The sequence below is a fragment of the Chroicocephalus ridibundus genome, chromosome 1 (assembly GCF_963924245.1).
Source record: "Chroicocephalus ridibundus chromosome 1, bChrRid1.1, whole genome shotgun sequence".
In the NCBI taxonomy this organism is placed as follows: Eukaryota; Metazoa; Chordata; class Aves; order Charadriiformes; family Laridae; genus Chroicocephalus; species Chroicocephalus ridibundus.
The window spans coordinates 61,919,437-61,941,085 of record NC_086284.1 but is presented as its reverse complement, the minus strand read 5'-3'; the positions used below and the strand labels follow the sequence as shown (position 1 = coordinate 61,941,085).

Here is a 21,649-nt window from a genome sequence, read left to right as displayed (position 1 = left end):
TATTGAATAGAACACTAATATACTTCGTATTTTAAAATTAAAGTTATTAGCAATCCTCCCATTTTATGACTTTCAATTAAAGGCATGGTATTGTTAGGTATTTGTCAGCTGCTAGCACAAGCAGATCAATAAACTAGTATCAAATTTACCCTCTGTAGTTCTTTGCTGCCATCTTCTGTTTCTTTAAATTATTGCTATTATTATTTGGGTTCTGAAAAACAAGACTGGGATATTACAGAGCAAAATTTCCCTTTCTGTCATTTTTTTCATTTCCTTTTTTATAGCTAAAGCAAAGTGAAGCAAATGCAGATACAAAGGAGAAGCTTCCATTGCGTCTACGCATCTTTGAAAAATTCCCAAACAGGCCACAAATGGTGAAAATCTCCAAGCTCCCTTCAGATTTCACAGTCCCAAAAATAAGGTATTGAAATATTTCCTTTGCTAGGATGCTGTAAACTTGTCTGGTGCCCCATAGCACCCAAAATATTTAACTTTTTTTGCTTGTGGATTAGACAGTTCAGAAAATCAGAGATGAAACAGAATTAACATTGGTGTTGAAAGGATGTGACATTTTGACTTTACCTCATTATTACTTTTGGAAAATAGAAAAAAATACTCCTTATAATGTATTCCTAGCACTCCTTATAATGTATTCATGAAAGCAACTAGATTGACCACAACAGACACAAGTACGATATGATTGAAAAGTGTGTTGTTGTTTCTCCACTCCCATTTGGATTTTACGTTCTTGGCTGACATAGAGAACTAGCAGTCTAATCAATTCTCATGTAGCTTTTTAAAGATAAGGTCAACTGGCAGCAAATCATTAGAGGGGATAACACAGGCCATCCAATACCGGTTATTCTGTGATGACCTTGTCCCCTCTTTGTACTTACATAGTTACCACTGCCCTGTAAAACTCACCTTAACAAAGGCTCAGACCCTCAGTTGAGGGCGTTCTTCTCCTAGTCTTAGGCTTTTTTGGTATTTCTTTCTATCTGTGTTTTTCCCAGTATATTCTAGACTCATACTTGATCACGCTAGATACTGAAACAGACTTCAAACTATCACTAGCAAATCATGTCTTTAAATCTGAAGGTATTGTACTATGTAGAACTATCTCTCCAGATAAAAATTAGTTTTGACGTAGTCAATTTACACTGAAAATAGGGCAATTCTACTAAACTTAAAATACAGCAAGATAAATGTACATTTGTTGTAAACAGAAATGCTTCTACATTTTAAACATGGCAATTGTGAGGCACAGAATTGCTGAAGCGCCTTAATACCGACATTCAAAGCAGCTATATGAACAGATGTTTGAAATCTTCAAGAAAGAATTTCTTGCAGAGAGTATGTTTCCTTGGGATTATATCAGTATTTGATTTACATTGAAGTAACAACTCGCTGTTTAATGAGCTCAAAAGAGCTGAAAACTGCAAAAGGCACTTCAGATATTTAGCACTTTAACTGGTAAATAAATAAATACTAAATGGAATGAAATTTGTTTCTTTGAAACTACATGCAAATCACCCACCTCTCAATTAAGTTATGTATTTCTTTAATCAATGAATTTAAGTTTTATCAGTTATTTCAGCACTCTGTCCTTTTATCCATCTATGGCTCGGTACAACTTTTTCTGAGTTTATCCATCTTAGCATTAATGGGTTGTGACATGTCATAAAGAAAACCAAATATTAAATCTTCCTGGGGTTTTAATCCATCAATGTCTTCTATCTGTTCACAAGGGAAAGTTTTATGAAGCAGTTTATTGACCGCCAGCAACAAGATACCAGCTGTTTGCTACGAAGACTTCCTTCAGCATCTTCTTCTTCGTGTGACCACTCTAAAAGATCAGCAATTGAAGAAAACAAATATATTGATCAAAAGGTAAATCAAGAGTATGGGGCAGTGTATATGTCTTTCCATGAGTATCGTGAGGAAAGACCTCAGATTATTTAGTTTGCCAAACTACATAAAAGTGAACACAAGCTAGGATGACTGAACGCAGGCTAAAAGGCTGTATTTAATTGAGCCTAAAACAGACATCACAGCAGATCCTCGTTTGGTTTAAATTTTCCTGTCTCCTTTGACTTCACAATTCAGGATTTGATACATAATTTTGTTCAATGTATCCATCCTATGAAGCTATTTTTTCAAGTAGTCTTGCTGTTAATCACCGAGAAGCTAGTGGAAAATTAAAGTTTGTGAATATCGCGTTGGATTTTTGAGTGCCTTGAAGCTGTTACAACATTGAAAACGCACTTCACTGAAGCAAGGTATCTGTGAAATCACTGGAGATGAGTAAAAGTTTATGAATTATCCTAATTATTTACAGGCAGTAACCTCTCTGTAGGCCTGGGAATTGCTAGAAAACAGATGCTGAATGCATATATTTGATACCCATTGCGCTAAATGCTGCTGGTGTCCCAGCCAGACTGGCACGGATGGTTGTATTTAAAAAGTATTGGGACTGCTTGGAATGATGATGATGATGATGATGATGATGATGATGATGATGATGATGATGATGATGATGATGCAGCAAAAGTAAATGTGTGTGACTTCTGGCACCTTGCAAAACTATAGGGGCAGAAAAAGTCTTCATATGCATCATGGAAGATATGGTTTCCCACATTTCTAGTGGCATCTACACTGGTATCTCTTCTTGATCACTTGTAATATTGTGTAACTTATTAATGACACTTTAACTGACAAAAGAGAAGTCCTTTCGGTATTCATAACAGGGTGCTTGTATCCCTGTTTGAACATTAACATCGGGGGTCTGTAAATACATTTTAAGTTACAGAATCACAGACAACAAAAAGAAAGAGGGTACGTATTGTAGTTGCACAGTACCACCCTGGCTTTCCTAGTGTGTGGTTTGCAACTATAACTCAGGAAAGCATTCGTACAGACAAGAAGCAGAGTTGGGGAAAACGATACTCTTCTGATAATGAATGAAAAGAGACAATTTGCAAACTACTGTGAATTTCCATCCCTATTTCAGTGCAAGAACCCATTCCTATGGCTGATGTATTCTATGGCATCAGTAAGCCAAAGCTGAACAGCATGGCCTGAGAGGGAGGTCTGTGGTGAAATATTATTTATCAGACAAGGAAGGCCACAGGAAGAAATGAAACGAATCAAGCCTAAATGGACATCATCTACTCTAACAAGCACAGCAGAAAAATTGGATAAGTTATTAAATGACAAGCCTAGGGGTCAGCAGAGCTGTGCCAAATATCGCTAATGATGGATCTCAAACACTGTGCCAGGGAAATCAGGGTACATGTCTACCACGTAATGAAGAGAGAAATAGAGACCTTAAACTTGTCCCAGACACACAGATAAGTCCGCAGTGTGCGATGCAGAGCTGTGCAATGATTCAGTAGATCTGTTTGCATGAATGTAGTTTAGGTATATTAAACTGCAACCTTAATTCCTGCTGCCTGCTGTTCACAAAAGTGAATTGTTATTGTGTTTGAAGATAGAGGAATACATAGCACAGTTTATTCAATGAGATCTTGCAATATGAAAGCAGAATGCTGTGTTCTTTTCAAATTTTCACTTCCCTCCAAGAGCAAATGTGCATGATCTGACTTTCATTTTTGAATTGAAATATGTGTTTGCAAATCGGTTTTGCACTATTCAACCTGCTTTACGCACATACTTTTGGATTCCCATGCCTCAAGGGTAGAATCAATGATAAGTAATATTTCTGATAAATGTAGCTTAAAACAAGGTATTTACACATTCCTATTAAGAAGGAGAAAGCACTAGGAAGGATTTTGTGAAAGTAATTGCTCTGGCTTTCTATAGTTACAGTTGCCAAGGCAACCTCATTTTTGGATGAACAAATCTTCTTAAAAATATCTTATCCTTAAAACAAGCTTGGAATGACTGGTTGCACTTAACTATAAATCCTACATGCATACTTTACTTTTCTTTGTAAAAAAAGAAACTTGACCAAACATTGTACTAATCCCAGTATCTAGTAGGATGCATTCCCACTGCTCCTGATAGCAGTGTGATGGCTTCAGAAACTTTCCACATCTTTTTTGCACTGTAGTTAATGAAAAAAATAGGTTGAAATCAAAAGGTGGGATTCTGCTGACAGATTTGACTCTGTCCTTCCTTTACAGTGGCTGAACTGTGGCTAGTTCCTCCATTTTCTCCTGGACTTATATCAGTATTTCTGCGTTCCACACCTGCTGAAGTGATAGGAAGTACTTAATACATACATTCCCTTATTTCCACTTCAGCAACATTCTTTTCTTCTTTCTCTAAAAATTTGCCACTATATATATATGGTGTTGGTTTTGTCTTCAGAATCAGTCTGACTCATAATTTGTGCAGATCGATAAAGCAGTTCTCTTATGTAATGGGTAAGTCTTTTCACTATTATAATTCCCCACTTCCTTGAAAAGATGTTTTAGGTTGTAAAAGGGGAGTAAATTTTCATTGCATTCTTTCTTTTTTTAAGTTATTTTACCTTCTCAAAATAATTGAAAAAAAAACTTATTTGTATGTATTACCATAACCATAATGAAAATTGGTTTGAAATTATTTTCATCAATGCCAAATCAAAACAGCAGCTTCGGAAAACAGATTTCTCTGCTATACTCCTTTTTTCTAGACAAGTCTGTGAGTTCCAGAAGTTTTTCTAACTCTTCCAAATTTCGAAACTATTATCAAAGTAATAAACTAATCAAACACTAATATAAAAAATTACTTTTGGATACCTAAATGCCCTTTACCTCTTATACATCCCCTAAGAGTTCTCTCTCGATGTATGGGGTCTGAGTGGGTGTGTGGAGACAGGTTCATTCTTCTACATCTAATGCCAGGAACACCTGGGCTATCTCGTTTACGGATGCTTGACAGGCAGCTTACCATGATGCTTTGGTTGAGTTGTTTATGACTACCTGTAACTTTGTGTGTAAAACTGGAATTCTCTGGAGTTCTCGGAACCTAACAGTGCTGGAAATGCAGGATGGTCATTTTTTGCTCTCAGCTTGAGGTCCTGCTGAGCAAGTTTTCTTAAACCCATTGATCTTGCCACTGACCTCCTCCACTGCGTGCTGAGCTAGTCTGTCCTGATGTGGTCTGCAGGCCATGAGTTAAAGAGCTCTGGGTATAATTAGAGATACCAGGACTGTCCGGGTTGGTGAGGATACCCCTGTAGTAGTAGAAGGTACCATGAAGATACTTTCTGGTGACACAAGGAAGGCTGCTCAGAAAAAGTGCAAGTATAAGGAGACAGTGCAGTTATAAAATTGAGGGGAAAAGTATCTTAGGAAAGGGTTAAAAGATGAAAAGAGGATGTTATGGTATTAAATGAACATTGTAGTTGTGGAAGAAGGGGAGTTTTAGAGACAGAGAGGGAAGTGTTCTTTTATACTTCTACATTTGTATGAAAAGTATTCACAATATGCTGGGAATTTCCTTAGCTAACCAAGATTTCAGTAAATTCTTGGATAGGAGAACTGGATGAAATACGGAAACATATAATTTTTGTGTGAGAGGGTGCATGAGAAGAAAGGAAGTTGGCAGAAAATAAGGACATCTCACTGTGGTGGCTCTCACAAGAGCCTGAGGGCAAGTTTCACAGCAAGTTTCGGGGGACAAAGAACTAAATAAGCTGTAAGATTTACAACAAATCATGTGTCCAGTAAAATACAGCGGAGGTGGCTGTAGAGCATTGGCTTTGGCTTCTGAACTTCAAGACTAGAATCAGAGGAGCACAGAAAAAAAACCTCAGAGTGCTTTCCTAAGAGACATACAACTTTTAGCAAGCCCTGCAGAAAACTATTGTGAGGAGGACACTTCTGAACTGCTTACTTATCTTTGGCCGCACAACACAGCACATTGCTGCTAAATTAAAGTCCAAAATGGATAGGCTCATGAGAAGAACTTTGAAAATGCCTATGGCTCAATATGTACAGATACCCGTGTGCATGTTTACAGCAGTGGCACAGCAGGAGTGAATTACAAAACAAAGCAAAAGAGAATTTAATATATCCATGTATTTTATAGTTCAGACTTCAGGCATCTCCCATTTAAATGAAGGAATATAAACAAACCAGCTCCCTTATTTATGCACTTGTAAGACTAATTGGATAGTAGCAAATATATTTTCTCTTTTCTGTCCTCTTTATCATCCTGTTTCCTTTCCTTTCACGTGTATGAGTTTTGTTTTTAGTTCTGCAAGCAGTGAAGTTAGTAACCATTCTTTTTTTCCAGTGGGAGCAAAGATCCATCATTAAGATCTAGCTCCTGTGAAAGCTGGACCTCCCACACCGTATACCTCTCCCGTCGATTTCCTGCTAACAGCAGAATGACGGGAGGTCACGGTCAGAAAAAGAGATGATCTCAGAGGTAACCATAGCCATTACTGTGGAGGACTATGAATTAAGCAGCAGACCTCATGCTGGATTCTGCCTTCTTTGGGGAGTCGGAGCACCAAGGTGATATGTTCATAATGACCTGTGTTGCCTTGCAGGTGGGCTGCTGAGCTTTGCACCCGCGTATTTTAGGCTATTTGCCTCCATTCCCAGATATGATCCTGCTGATATCCATTAAAGTTAGATGGGATGGAACATAAGCATCAACCCAATTATAAGCCTCATCCTGGAAGGGCCTCAGTACTTCCTTGGAGATGACCCTTTGGTTTGTGTCGAAATCATTATCTCTTGACACCAGTTAATGATTTTAGCTGTTTACAATTTCACATACAAATTCAACACACAAGGTTGTCCATAACTTTTAACACGTTTGGTTAACATCATAGATACTCTGTTTGTGAGCTGCTGAGGCGTGCCACCTATTCTTGATAGGTTGTTGTTTAATCTGGCAATTTGTTCCAGCATGTCTTTTTCTGATCTGTGCTCAGCTTCTTTCATTAACTATTCTGTTTCTTGTGAAAAGAACCACGCGTATTCTGAGAGTTATCTGAAAGGACTATTCCTACAAGAAAGTATTTGTGATTGTAAAAGCTGAAATAGCCTTTCAGCTTTTCTAAGTATTGAAGACAGAGTGTCCCAATATATCTTTCAGAAAATCATCAGACATGAAGACATAGTCATAAACTTTATTTGTATTTTTTCCTTCATAGAAAAGAATCAAGAGTAGAATATTTATTCATAAATTGTCATTTCCAGAATTTCTACTTCTTATTCTAATAAATGTGTGTCCCAAGTTAATCAACCTCTTCTGAATTTTATTTTGGGCATTCTACCATGCAAAGCACAATATTGGCACCAGAAGTACAAGAGCATTCTTTGTGTTCCTGATTATTATTTTCTCTAAGCAATTTGAAAGAATAATTTTATCACATTAATTTTGAATATAACAAAAAGTAACAAAGTGTAATTGCAATTATTCCAAGTAGAGAAGATTATTTATTTTTAAACAGTAAATACTACATTTTTTTCTGAAGTACTTCTTGCAGAACTTTGTGCATAAGCATAAACAAAAGTCATTCAAACTTTATCTTAATCTCCCTTTACTGGGTACCTGAGTAAAACTCTGTCCTACAATTTCACTTTCCATATACTGCCTGTTAATTAAACACAGCCGAGTGCTTCAGTCTTACCTATTTATGTCATTCACAGAATATTGCCAAAATCTATCTAGCTTTGACATTCAGAAAAGTCATTAAAACAATCTACCTGCTGGAATGAGAATGGCTTCTGAATCCAGCATTTTCTTCCTCATTACAGTCTTGATTTTCAAAGAAAGAAGAGTATTTTTGTCCCATGTCTGTTCTCATCAGATCTTTCTAATGAAGTTAATATATGTAAATGCAGTGATATATTCACAGTTTTCTGAAAATTCATCAGGAGAACTCTTTGTCTATTTTGCATGTTTTAAAGATTTTGTTTATTTTCATATAAAATAGCTATGTAACAAAGTCCCTATGTCCCTGTGTTTAAATAATCAATTTACAGAAGACGACACTTTCTCATTAAGTATTTTACCACATACACATCTTGGTTGGTAATGATCAACTTTTCTGACCATGTTTGCCTTCAGAGCAGAGAAGACGGAACTGCAATAGTAACAAGACTGTTCTTGTTATGGTCTGTCTCTGGCTCCTGATGATTTTAGATTGCTTTATTGCTCTTGCCTCTACATAGTGTGTTCAAAATTCTGCCTGGAAAAGAGCAATTTTCAATTACATTCTGAGAGAAAAGAGGCTGGGGACTGAATACTTTGCCATTTTCAAAGTGCCGTAATTCAGCATTTCTTTCTGGCATTAGCTTTCTACTTCATTATTTTTGCACTAAAAGATTTCAAGGGTTTGATACAAAGGCCGTGAAGATGCATTAAAACAGAAGGGGCTGATCATTGTCCTTCTGTTCCTTCAATCAAAAAAAAAATCAGACAAAGCAAATTTTTTAGGGCTCCTGACAGAAAAGAACATGGATTAGTTTGGAGTGAAGGGAGAGGCAATGAGGGGCTGCATTATAGGAAAGCCCTTCTATTTGAGCCTTGTACTGTCCCTTTCCCTGCTCCTACCAAGGAATCCAGACTTCCTTCTCCAAGCACTTCGGCCTCCCTCACCCTCTCACAGGACTCATTCACAAGAATTGATTAAATATAGTCATGATCACTTTGTTCTAGTGAAGGTAATTTTATGCATGTGCTCGTACAAGCAGGAGTAATGTTCTTCCTTGTTCCCCCCAAGTTACCTCCCACTTGAAACTCTCACTCCATATCAGTCTTCTTCCATTCCCAGTCCAGCCCAGCCTGGCAGTCCTTTCTTCCCTTGAGCCTCAAGATCCCCAGCTCAGGGTGTGGAGTGGAGCCGCCTTCTCCATTGCTGTGCACCCAGCAGAATGTATTACAACCCCACAGCAGCTTGGGCAGGAGTCCTCACTGCCACCCTGCTCTTGGTTGCCATGAGTAGTCTACCCAGCCCCCTTTACTAACTTTACCCAAGGTCTCCCTGGCTCCTGCATTGGGTAAAGATAGAAAACAAAAGAAAACAAACCTATCCAAGTTGTGCTTGCCAAATAATCAGAGGGAGGGAGCACCTCTCCTATAAGGACGGGCTGAGAGAGTTGAGGTTGTCCATCCTGGAGAAGAGAAGGCTCCAGGAGACCTTATTGCAGCCTTTCAGTACTTAAAGGGAGCATATAAGAAAGATGGTAACAGTCTTTTTAGTAGGGCCTGTAGCAATAGGACAAGTGTTAAGGGTTTTAAACTAAGGAAGTGCGAATTCAGACTAGTTATAAGAAAGAAATTTTTTACAATGAGGGCAGTGAAACACTGTAACAGTTGCCCAGAGAGGTTGCAGATGCTGCATCATTGAAGGTGTTCAAGGTCAGGTTGGACAGGGCTTTGAGAAACCTGATCTAGTTGAAGATGTCCCTGCTCATTGCAGTGGGCTTGGAGCAGATGACCTTTAAAGGTCCCTTCCAACCCAAACCATTCCATGATTCTATGATTCTATGAAAATCCTACCTGTTAAACCATTGAAAGAAAAAAACTCAGATATACCAAAGGGAAAAACCCAAACATAGTATGATAAGACATAAAAGAGAGGGATTCTTCTCCCTACCTGGAGCTGCTCCCTCAAATGGCTGAGATGGACTATTATCATCCCCTTTAAGTCTTTGGGGGGTTTATGAGTATGCTAATATTAGCCTTGTCCACATCCCGAGACTTACTTGAAAAAGGGTTTTGGTTATGAAAGGACACATAGATTTTCCAGGCCAGTAGTCAGCTAATTAGAAAACGTGGCTTTCCTTTAGAGACAGGCAGCAATCGAGGGCTACAAAAGGAATTAAGGCTATTTCAGGTCAGTGACTCCCAAGAGTTAAGGAGATTATGCCCACTTTTCATTCTAGACATCTGATCAAAAGGGACAGCCCTTGACTGCTTGTGGCACTTATCTAATCCTAGACCACTTTCTCGACTCTGTAGCAAGCCTGTTTCTTATATAGAACAACCTTGCCAAGGGTTGTCCAAATGAAAACAGTTACTTCTGCTTTGAGAGAGGAAAATGGACTAGGTGATCTCTAGAGGTCCCTTGTAATCGCATCCTTTATGATTCTGTAGTCATTAAGCAAAGTTTTCAAAAGGGCTTAAGGAATTCCCCACTGATTTCTATAGGATTTAGTCATCTACCCTGCTTAAATTCTTTTGAACATCTTGTTAGGTACCTACCAACAAGTTGCAGTCTGGCCTTCCATCACTCTTCGTGTTTTTGTCACATTCGTTTTGAGAGTCTGATCTCTTCAAGCGAAAGATGCACAGGCAGAATGTTGTTGAACAAATAATAACGTTTGCATTCAAGAGGCTAGACAGAAAACTCATGTGGGCCAAAAATGTCCTATATTTAATGGAATGATCAAGCTTTGAACAGACTCTGTCCAAATATTTCCTCACTGTTTCTTAAAATTCACTCTGATGTAGTGCTTATGGTACTGAGTCTTCATATTTTCCCTAGAAGCTGTACATGTTTAAGTAACAATGTAATACCTAACAATCTGTTCATTCTACAAGTCTACATTACCTATCAGTTGGCATCCAACAAATTCCAAACTGAAACAGAAGCTTTGGATGATTTTTTTTTTCCTTGCTTGGAATTTCTGGCATGGTACAGCAGACTCTTCCCATATGGTCCTGCAGTTGCCTATAAAAGATAGCTGTCAAGAGCACCAAGCTAAAATTCCTGATTTTCATAAAACGCTTAAGAAATTACATTAGAAAAATATATTCCACGCATACTTTTTTCCCCCATTGTCAACCAAACATTTCAGACATGTATATCTCATTATTTACTTATGACCTTGTCTCACCTTGTATTGCAGAACACCTACCAATGCTTGTCTCTTCTGCCAGCTCTGCAGTGTTCTGATACAAAAATAATACACTACATCACCACAGTTTTTACCTGTTGATAGCATACAATTCTCTGTCAAATCCACGTTGAAAACAATTGCTTTATGCAGTGCTTGCTGGGGTTTGTGCACTGCAAACACGTTGCTCGCAAAATCTATCAAAAGCTTGATAATGAATAGCATTTCTAAAAACCACTGAGCCATATCTTAGCTGTTAGAAAATGGCATGGATCTCCCCGAAGTCAGCAGTGCTGTGCCAATACATCTAGGTCCACAGTCATTAGCTTTCATCTAGCAAAGGTATCTTCCTCTGTTGCTTTGCTCTTAATCTTATGCCAAAGACACTCTTTTTCCAGGGTAGAAAGCCTGGAATTTTAAAATGTACTACCAAGTGAGTATAGCAATTTAAAATGTCTGCAGTACCGTTCCAAAGCAGCGGGTGGCACTTGCAGAGCAACAATGTTCTGTGATTTAGTTTCTTTTACAACAGTTAGGGTGGTTTATTGCTTTGTCCTTGTCGGTTTGGACAAATGGGATTTCGTAGGATGTAGCATCTGACAGCACTGAGTTATTTTGTCTGCCTGAGGTCTGTCCTGCCAACAGCAGCAGTGGAGGGGACGAGGTGCCGAAGTGCTAGCACTTGTGGACAAAGCAATACCTGCAGATTTCCTAGTTCTGTGTCTGCGGGCACATCTGTGTAAATAAATTCAAAGGAGTGTGGGAACGAAGACGTGAGTTTTAGTCATGGTTTCATAGGGGCACACGCTTTCCATCTTTAATCTAATCCAGGAAATATTATTGGTAATTTGCTGACCTGTCACAGCTGTCCCTTACAGATTAAAGTAACCTGCAGGAGTTCTTTAAAATGTGTTCTTGAAAACATATTTAACAGGAATCAGATGCTGTTAAGTGATTTCAGGACAGTGTCTTATGCTAAAAAGATAATGCTCTATAGCAGAAAGCTGCACGGCACTGTTATTTCTGCACTGAGCGTACTTATAGGCTGCATAAAGAAGTAAATAAATAAATAACGGCTAATAAAGATACACTGAGGGTGTCTTCACAGTACGTCACAATCTGTAATAAAAAACCCAGCAGGCTAAACAGGTATACCATAAAATAACCTCAGTAGAGTATACTGTACTTATTTAATTCCACATCATCTGATTGAGTGATGTCTTTTGTACATTAACACTGATAATAATTTCCTCTGCAACATTCAAGAACTCGGCAGGTATCACAAGTTTTAATTGCCAGCCACCTCCTACACCAGCATGTGGCATCTAGGCATTATTAAACAAAATACTGATGATCACCCCCATTTTCTGTTTGTACAGTTCCATTGCATTTGCCTGGTGTGCTATGCAAATTTGGGAAATTAAATGGGAAGCAGTTTCGTTTATTTATCTAATATACAAATAAGGACATGTTTTAAAAATCTATAGTAATGTTTGATTTTCTTCAACACGCATATTGACATATGTATGTTGCTATTTGACTGACTGCTGACTCCTTTAAATATGAGAAAAGGATCAATCAGGCATATCAAAAAATATTATTTTGGTTTGCTTTTTCTGGATATTTTAAATTTAAGATAAATTTACCAGGCTTCTGCTGAAGGAAGGACTCCTAAGTCCTGAAGAGGAATGAGGACCATCACCTTCAAAAGCCATAATCATTGGAAGTGCCTAGGTTTTATTATCAGTTCCATTTTGGACCACTGAGATCCCTAGGCCTCAAAGTATAGGATCTTGTGCATGCATCCATTCTTGGATTAAAGAACTGGATACCTGGCTCCAATTTAAATTCTGTCACAACACAGAGGCAGGCAGGTTGGTAACAAACCTTCAGAACTTCACCTAAGCCTCAGTCCATTGGGTGTGCTTGGACCATGGTCAATGCCCAAGGACGTACTGCCTCAGGTGCAAGTTTCATAGCTAGTCCTTCTGAAAAAAAGTACAGGAAAAATAAATGTACTCTTTGCACAAAAAACCTGGTGCAACACCCTGTGTTCTGGTCCCTTTCCCCATCCCTGTGACTTCTCAGTCATTTATTTGTGTAAGCATCACAGAATAAAATTCACGAACAGCTTTGGGAGTAGGAACTAGAGCCCAGTCTTTTCTCCCCCATCTCAGTAGCTCCAGACACAGGCTCCTTCCTATTGCTTCACTTCATCTCTCTGGCTCTGATGACATTGCACCTCTGGCTGCGCAAATCTCCAGCAGGCGACTAGGGTGTTCATTGAAGGCATCAAAAACAGGGGGTCAAATCATTTCCAGTGGAGGTGTGAGAGGGATTTAGCAGTATGCTTTTATGCAAAACACACCCCACTGCCTTCTCCTTTGTTAGTCTTGCTGCCCAGAGGGAGGATTCAGCAGTCCCTGGTAGACATTATGTGCCAGACATTAAGTAACACTTGGTGTAGACCTGCTAGCAGCTTTCCTTGAGATGTTCTTCCGTGCTGGCACTAGATGGTTTAACACTTGGCCTGGGGAAGCACTAACTGTATCTGTACAGACGCCCAAAGGTCTTTGAAAACAAGTCGACTCCTTGCTCCCGCTTTCCCAGGGCACGTTCCCTTGTTGACGACCTGGGTGAATTTCCCTGCTTGGGCCACATGCTTCATGCCAAGGTGTTTTCACACCTGTTTTTAACACCTAAAAAAATTGGTCTGTGCCAGATAGGGAGCTGTAGACAAACTCAGGAAAAATTATTTGCTTTTTTCTGAAATTGGATGAGCAAAAACTGGAAATTAGGAAGGAAATTAATGCTTTCTGTGTTTGAAATATTTTCATCTTCTAAGATGTTAACAAGCAAAGAATTGTTATTAGAAATAAATGGACATAACACATTAGTAGGCAGCACACTTTTTTCCCCTGAAGTTTAATGTAATTGCAATTATTCTAAAGCAATAATTTATAACAGGAAAAAAATAACTGAAACAAAAAAGTTGTTTTTCCACCTTCGTTATTCCCATAAGTGTGATGTTCCTAGTTGAGCCCTAAAAAATGATTGGATAACACCTTGCAAAAGGATAGATACTCCTGTGGTTTAGAGCTTGCTTTCTGCAATCCTGATAAGGGGAAAAATCAGTTATCCGGGATTCCAGTTACTAATCACTGACATTAGAAGAAAAAAGATGTGAAAGAGTAACCATTGCTTTCACCATTTTCAGTTCTATCTAAATCCATAATAAAGTACCACGCTGAAAAATTCACTAAGCCTGTGCTGAGGTACCGCAAATGAGTTAAAACCTACAGAAGTATGTTTCAATATATGAAATATTTACCCCTACACAATAATGATATATGTCAAACTGTGATTTTCAGTTTATGTTAACCATATCCAGGTAATGGAACAATTTTTTGGTTTATTTTCAAATATTCAACAATTCTGTTACTATTTTTTTAGTCTTACCTGAAATTCCAATGCCTTATTTTCCAAACCACACTCTGAAGTTTTGCATACTTTATTTCAGTTGTCCAGTTGCAGCTTTTTTTAAGAAACCCACAGAACGTCATAATAGTGGTGTTTTCAAATCATTTATGTTCTTACTTCCACAGACTGTACAGAGATGGGTTAGGACTTGACAAAGGTTAAGGGGCCACGCTTGAAAACTGTTGGGTTGAGTTTGTAGCTTGCTGTTACAGGTGCGGCTTGAAAAGCTGTAGCCATTTTATTAAGGACAGCCAGTATAATTAACAAGTTTTAAGGTATTTTGTAGGCTTCTGTTTTTCTACAAAGTAAGACATCTGACTGTGGATCAGAGTCAATCTGAGGCTTGAGCGAAGTTTGAGCAAAACTGTTTGTCTAGTGACTTTGGATTTGAGGTGGTGTTTTGGAAATCTATTACTTACATCCTTAGGTCAGACACAGATCAATTAAACAAATCTGATATTTATAACAAATAGTTTTAACGCAATGGGCTTAAAGATTTCATTTCAGATCGATCAAAAACAGGGCATGTGTTGCTAGGAGTGCTCAAATCTCTCTCAACCATTTCCTTCAAGATAATGATCTCCAAACAGTTGACAGAATTAAGTTTTACAAGGTGCCAGAGTCTTTCTGTTAAACACAGGTGCAATTCCTCAGCTAAATTCTTCAGCTGTGATTTGTTCCTCGATTTGGCGTGTTCGTTACTACTTGCCTTGGAATTAAGTGCTATTTTTTTCTTGTATCCCAGTCCTTTCATTTAACGTCCAGCAATTCCTTTTCACAAGAATATGCCTAAAACACTGTTCATGACCGGACGCAAACACAGGCACATTTTGCTCATCACATTTTTTGCTCTACATCAGAGGGAAAAAAAGGGGAAACAAAGGATAGTGAAGATGACAAGGACAAGAACAGGCAGGCAGGCCTGGTTTCAGGAGAAACAGGAGACCTACTTCCATCTCACCTAACTCTAGGCACTGAAATGAGACAGCTACGCTTTTTTAGCTGGCTCTTCTGTATAGTCAAGGCATCTCCGGAGTATGATCCAGCCTACTCAAAATCCAAAGTGGAGGAGGATTAGCAAGGATCAAGACAAAGGTGTCACTTGGCCAACCAGAGAAGAAAAGAAATCCGCAATAAAGGGAATAATATTAGTGCTAATCAACAAAACTGTCTGCTTCTTTGCACCCAGAGCTAGGTAACAGTTGGAATAGGGAGGCCAAAAGCTCCAAGATAAGGCTAGGATCTTACACATTCCTCAAGGAATTTTCTCCGTGTCACCATTTTGATCTTTTCCACCACCATTTTCCTGGAAAAGGGTACCTGTGCCACAAAATGTGAAAACCAGCTTTATGATAGAGAACATTATGTGTTTAATTTTAAATACACTCAGCATCATAATGTTTCATTGGTCTGTCAGATTGCACGTGTTATATTTTATGGCAATTAAAAAGTACGCTGTCTTTTTCTTAATTTTATAGCTCCGTAAATCTGTTTTCAGCATCAGAGCAAGAAACCTTCTGGAAAAAGAGACAGCGATCAATAAAATTCTAAGGTAAGAGTCAGCAGTGATTTGATATTGTTTTGATTGTCATCTGATTTCTCATAACCTTGTTTACCACAAATGTTACTGTATGCATGATATTTATTATAGTGTATCCTTTTGTAGTACATCGATTGCTGTCATTATCAAAGATAAATTGCTCTTTTCTCTGGACATGCTTTATGCTTGAACAGCAACAAGAGAGAGACTGTTCTTCTTCAGTATGTATTTGTGGTGGGTTGACCCTGGCTGGAGGCCAGGTGCCCACCGAAGCTGCTCTATCACTCCCCTCCTCAGCTGGGCGGGGAGAGAGAAAATATAATGAAAGGCTCATGGGTGGAGATAAGGACAGGGAGATCCCTCAGCAATTACCGTCACAGGCAAAACAGACTCAACTCAGGGAAATTAATCTAATGTATCAATCACCAATACAATCAGAGTAGGATAATGAGAAATAAAACCAAATCTTAAAACAACTTCACCCCAACCCTCCCTTCTTCCCGGGCTCAACTTCACTCCTGATTTCTCTACCTCCTCCCCACCAGCGGCGCAGGGGACAGGGAAGGGGGGTTGTGGTCAGTTCATCACATGTTGTGTCTGACGCTCCTTTCTCAGGGGAAGAACTCCTCACACTCTTCCCCTGCTCCAGCGTGGGGTCCCTCCCATGGGAGACAGTTCTCCACGAATTTCTCCAATGTGAGTCCTTCCCACGGGCTGTAGTTCTTCACAAACTGCTCCAGAGTGGGTCCTTTCCATGGGGTGCAGTACTTCAGGAACAGACTGCTCCAGTGTGGATCCCCTGTGGGGTCACAAGTCCTGCCAGCAAACCTGCTCCAGCCTGGGCTCCTCTCTCCACGGGAACACAGGTCCTGCCAGGAGCCTGCTCCAGTGTGGGCTTCCCACGGGGTCACAGCCTCCTTCGGGCATCCACCTGCTCCAGCATGGGGTCCTCCACAGGCTGCAGGTGGGGATCTGTGCCACCGTTAACCTCCATGGGTTGCAGGGGGACAGCCTGCCTCACCATGGTCTTCACCATGGGCTGCAGGGGAATCTCTGCTCTGGCACCTGGACCATCTCCTCCTCCTCCTTCTTCACTGTGTTTGGTGTCTGTGGGGCTGTTTCTCTCACATATTCTCACTCCTCTCTGTGGCTGCTGTTGCACAGCATTTTTTCCCCCATCTTAAATGTGTTATCCCAGAGGCTCTACCACCGTTGCTGATGTGCTTGGCCTTGGCCAGTGGCAGGTCCATCTTGGAGCTGGCTGCCATTGGCTCTGTCAGGCATGGGGGAAGCTTCTAGCAGCTTCTCACAGAAGCCACCCTTGCAGACCCCCTGCTACCAAAACCTTGCCACACAAACCCAATTCTGTGTCATGCGGAAAGATCATTTTTCAGCTCTTTTTACATCTTCCTTCTAAATTAACCAAAAAATGTCTCTTCATAAGCAGAGACAAAATGCCATTTTGCCTAACGAATTCCAGCCTAGTTCTTGCATATATATGCACATAAACATTCACAAGGGTTGTATGCTAGAAAGCATAGAATACAGCTAATCTTATTCCAAGTAGCAAATGTACAATGAAGAAGACTTCAGAACTGTTGACTTCTGTGGAAGGATTTCCTGAATGTTTTAATAATGATCACTCATTTAGGTACTCCATATGGAGCGTGTACTCAGCCTCACAGTAAGTGAATAATGCACTCCTAAGTCTCCAATACCCATTTTTAAAGTCATCATATGGATATTAACACGCTGCAGCTTTTTGTGCCATTATTGGTTTTACATTAGAATGACTGTCATTGATATAAGGTGCGTTAGCAATGCCAAGAATTTAGAGATCATTCTTTTTTTATATTTACATTCTCACCAAAGCAGGCGCATCTCTAGCATATTGCGAATGACTGGTCCGAGGTAAATCAGCAGTGTAAGCGGGAATAACTGATCTGAGAAGTACAGCTGTGGGATTAGATTAAGTATGGCAGTGTTTTATGAGGAGCCATGGTCTAGAAATTCAGTGTGTTTTCTGAATTGTGAAGTTTCTTGAAAAGCGTCTTGTGATTACATGCCGTTTGAGAAATATTACAGCTCTTCAGTTCTTTTTGATATTCTATAAGAATACAGCACAGGGAGAAGTGTAGAAATTAACGTGCAACTTTATCTGTCTTTAAACCCATGGTAATTAAAATATGAACAATTACTAATTCAAATGAATGCTCTTTGTCAAAATATTATTGAGAAATGTAACTACAAGACTATAAGTATTCTATTTTAACAAAATTTAGGACTCTATTTGTAAGCATTTCTTTCAGTTATGTGAATGTGCCTTGATTTTACAGGCATTACTGTTATGGATAGATAAATACAAGTCGCTTCGTCCTAATCAAAAACCTTTAAAAATATGGATTTAGATACGGGGTTCATGGCAGTGTTTCAGTAAAACATTTGCAGTTAAATTCTATGTTATATTACAGCTGTGACATGTTATTGACACCTCTGGGGTTACATGAATGTCAGTTTGTTTGGCATGTTTCTTATATTATTCCACAAAGGAAACATGTAGACATAGAGAATACCCTGCTGGTTTATATTTAAAAAATTTGAAAAACCTGTGACGTCTGTAGGGGGCTACAGTCTTTCTTACTCAGAAGAAAAAATAAAGTCCTGCAAATCGAAATTCAGAATTCTGATTGGTTCTTCTGTCAGCACAGAACTTTCTCCTTTTCAGGGGAAATCTGAAGCAGAGTGGGAGGAGAATCCGAGCAAACTGTTGTTTGGACTTCACTAAGTTCTCAGAGGGACCAGGACAAGATCAGAATTCAGTCCTTCCAGTTTCAATCCTGCTGATTTCCACTCGCTCCTTTAGAGCACGGCTTCTGCCAGAGTTTTGTATCTGGGAGGACTTCCCATTTATTCACCTCTGAATTCCTCTGAAGAAAAGTTTGGGCGGAAAAATAAATTTTCATTTTCTAAACTATTAATTTATTTTAATTAAACTACATAGTATATTAATTTAATCTATATTTACTGTGTTTTCCCATCTACTTCCTGGGTCATCAGTGATGAACTTTTGAGGAGCACAGGGGAAAGGAGGGAACTTCTGCCAAGTAAGAAAACGGTGTTCATGGTATATCTGGTGGGAATGCTGACGGAGAGCATTGCCGGTGATGGGCCTGCTGGTCCTGAGTGCTGCCAGTGTTTCCATGTTGATGCCAGTGTTGGTGCAAGGGAATTTTACAGAGAAAGAAGTGATAAGAAGGGATAAAATTTACAGCTGAAACTTTGGATTCAGGGAACACAGGGAAAACTCAAAAGACGAGAGATTCTTTTTCTTATTTTTGCTTTACTTCTAAGTGCTGTATACTCCTTGATAAAAGTAGCCGAGTCTCAGATTTTTAGAGCATCTGACAAAAGAAGAAGTGGCGTTTATGCCAAGAACAATAAGAGATAACTCAGGATGTCCTTTCTGAGAAGATTACTTCTTGCATCTTCTTAATTTTTGTCTACCTGAATTAAGGAGCATTTATCTAAAGCAATGCCTCTGCACAGTAAAGCTGCCCATGGGCAACTTCAACTTCATCGAATTCCTGTACTGAAAAGAGAATTTTAAGACTGTTCTAGCTTAAGTCCACCTCTTATGTTCCACCCCCCCTGCTTTTTAAACCTTGTCAAATTATATTTTAATCAAATTCTAAATGTTTCAACATAACCAACCACATAGAAGGAACAGGTACCTTCATGTCTCTCTTATGCATCTTCTTCTCTCCAAACCTTGTTTTTCCCTTTATACACTGAACTGCAGCTTGGCATCTTCCCAAGAAGAGGAAGAAGGGCATAAATAGCCCTCAACCACCCAGAGAGAGATTTCATACACTCAATCCTGTCTCACCTGCTCATCTGACATTACCTTATGCAGCAAAACGGAGGTCTCAGGTCCCTTCATTTTCCTGCAAGTTTCTTACTGCACTCCAGGGAGACACCTGTTTTCTGAAGATCCTTGCTCGGAAACCAGCTTTCACCTTGCCGCCTTGAGGTCTTGGTGCAGTTGGTCCTGGGAACAGAGTCAAGGATGGAACAACGACTGTCCTGGTTTTTTTGACACTGAGCAGTGGTTTGCATCACCCCTGCCAGTGTCAGTGCACAGAGAGGCTTAACTCCTCACATAAATCCATTCTGAGGTGGGGGCTTCACCCTTCCAAGGAAAATGAAACAAAACAAAAGTGAGTTACAGACAGCTAGAACAACTATTTCAAAACTCAATCATATTGAGTAGCACCTCTGAGTTACAAACAGCACCATTTCTTTCTGAAAATTATGATGCATTTCCCTTAGCAGAAATAACCACTGCCTCCAGCAAATTTAATTCCTCCTGCATATCTTCATTGTTTCCCACTTTCCTCTCCCTGTCTCTTGCTATGGGTACTGCTTTTTGTCCTAAAAGCAAGTTTTGTGCCTGTAGTTCTTCTGACTCTCATTCCTTCTGGAATCACTGTCTAAGAGTAGATGTCTAGTCCTTTATTCGTCCCACTGGCTTTCTGAAGTAGAGAGGGTGGAGAAGGTCCAATCAAAACATTGGGTATAAGTCTGTTCTCTCCAGTACTGAGGATAAGTTGTAAACAGCACAGAGTGGTGGGGAAACGGAGCAAATTAAAAGTAGTCTCACATAGTCCAAAATATAATCAAAGTATCGGTGTCAGTCTCAGGGAGGGGCACGTGGAGCCAGTTGCCCAGGACTACGTCCAGGCGGTTTTTGAGTATCTCCAAGGATGGAAACTCCACAACCTCTCTGGGCAACCTGCACCACTGCACTGTCACCCTCACATAAGTGTTTACGCCTTTATTTTATAAAATACAAGGGAAAACTTAAAAGTTCTCTGGTCTGTTGATAAGAAAATCAAATTCACCAAAACGACAAAAATTCAGTTTATTATAAAATATATACTGTGACTGTTTCGGAAACTAACATTTTTAAAATAGGCAGCATGTTATTTGCTTTTTGTTACAGCTGATGCTATAGTCAAACTGTAAAATGATAGGATTTTCACTGTTCTTGTCAAGATTTGTCTGATGCTTTTGTGGCCCTGAGGAGATAACAGCTCATACTTAAGTGGAACTTTCAGTTTCATAAGCAGCTAATTGAGTGAAGTGCATTTATCATATGTCTGAAGCCGAATGCTGCCACGAGCACATCTTGGGGAAAAAAAAATAATTGCTTGAATTACATATCCAGTTCTACTGATTTGCTAATATGCTAGAAGATAATTCAGAACTGTTTCATACAAGTATTTCTGCAAAATACAGTGATTTTTTTTTTCTGCATATTAGAATGAGCAAGAAATGAGATTACCTGTGCTTCTAGGAAAGTTATAAAGTTAATCTCTGAATAAATTAGCTCTAGAGACTAATACAGCAGTATAATACCCCACCTCTCATAAGAGAATGAGCAAATATTTTCATTAGTTTGTTTAGCACAGGAACATGGATCATTTTGGTCGGAATGGAACTTTGATGACCGTGTTGTCATCGAATCATAGAATCGTTTTGGTTGGAAGAGACCTCTAAGATCATAAAGTCCAACCCTTAACCTAGCACTACCAAGTTACCACTAACCGCATTCCTCAGCACATCTACACGTCTTTTAAATACCTCCACTTGGCCAGCTGCCCACTTCGAGTAGGGCTATTGCTGACCCTGGAACAGATCAGCTTTATGTCTTCCAGCTACTCTGGTTCCAGCACTGCATTACAATACCCTTGAGAGAGGGTTTTTCTGATGTCCAGTCTGAATCCTCCAAGCCACAGTTTCTGGCCATTGCTTGCTG

General features: G+C 39.4%; 1 protein-coding gene across 2 annotated transcripts in view; it reads left to right on the top strand.

Annotated features, from left to right (window-relative positions):
- The window catches only part of NALCN (sodium leak channel, non-selective), a 239,167-nt gene that overhangs the window by 175,344 nt on the left and 42,174 nt on the right, over positions 1–21,649 (top strand). For both annotated transcript variants that reach the window (XM_063337103.1, XM_063337098.1), the window contains exons 16-18: positions 285–421; positions 1,749–1,890; positions 15,770–15,843. In XM_063337103.1, the coding sequence (XP_063193173.1) occupies positions 285–421; positions 1,749–1,890; positions 15,770–15,843 (353 nt within the window). The remainder of the gene's footprint in view (positions 1–284; positions 422–1,748; positions 1,891–15,769; positions 15,844–21,649) is intronic.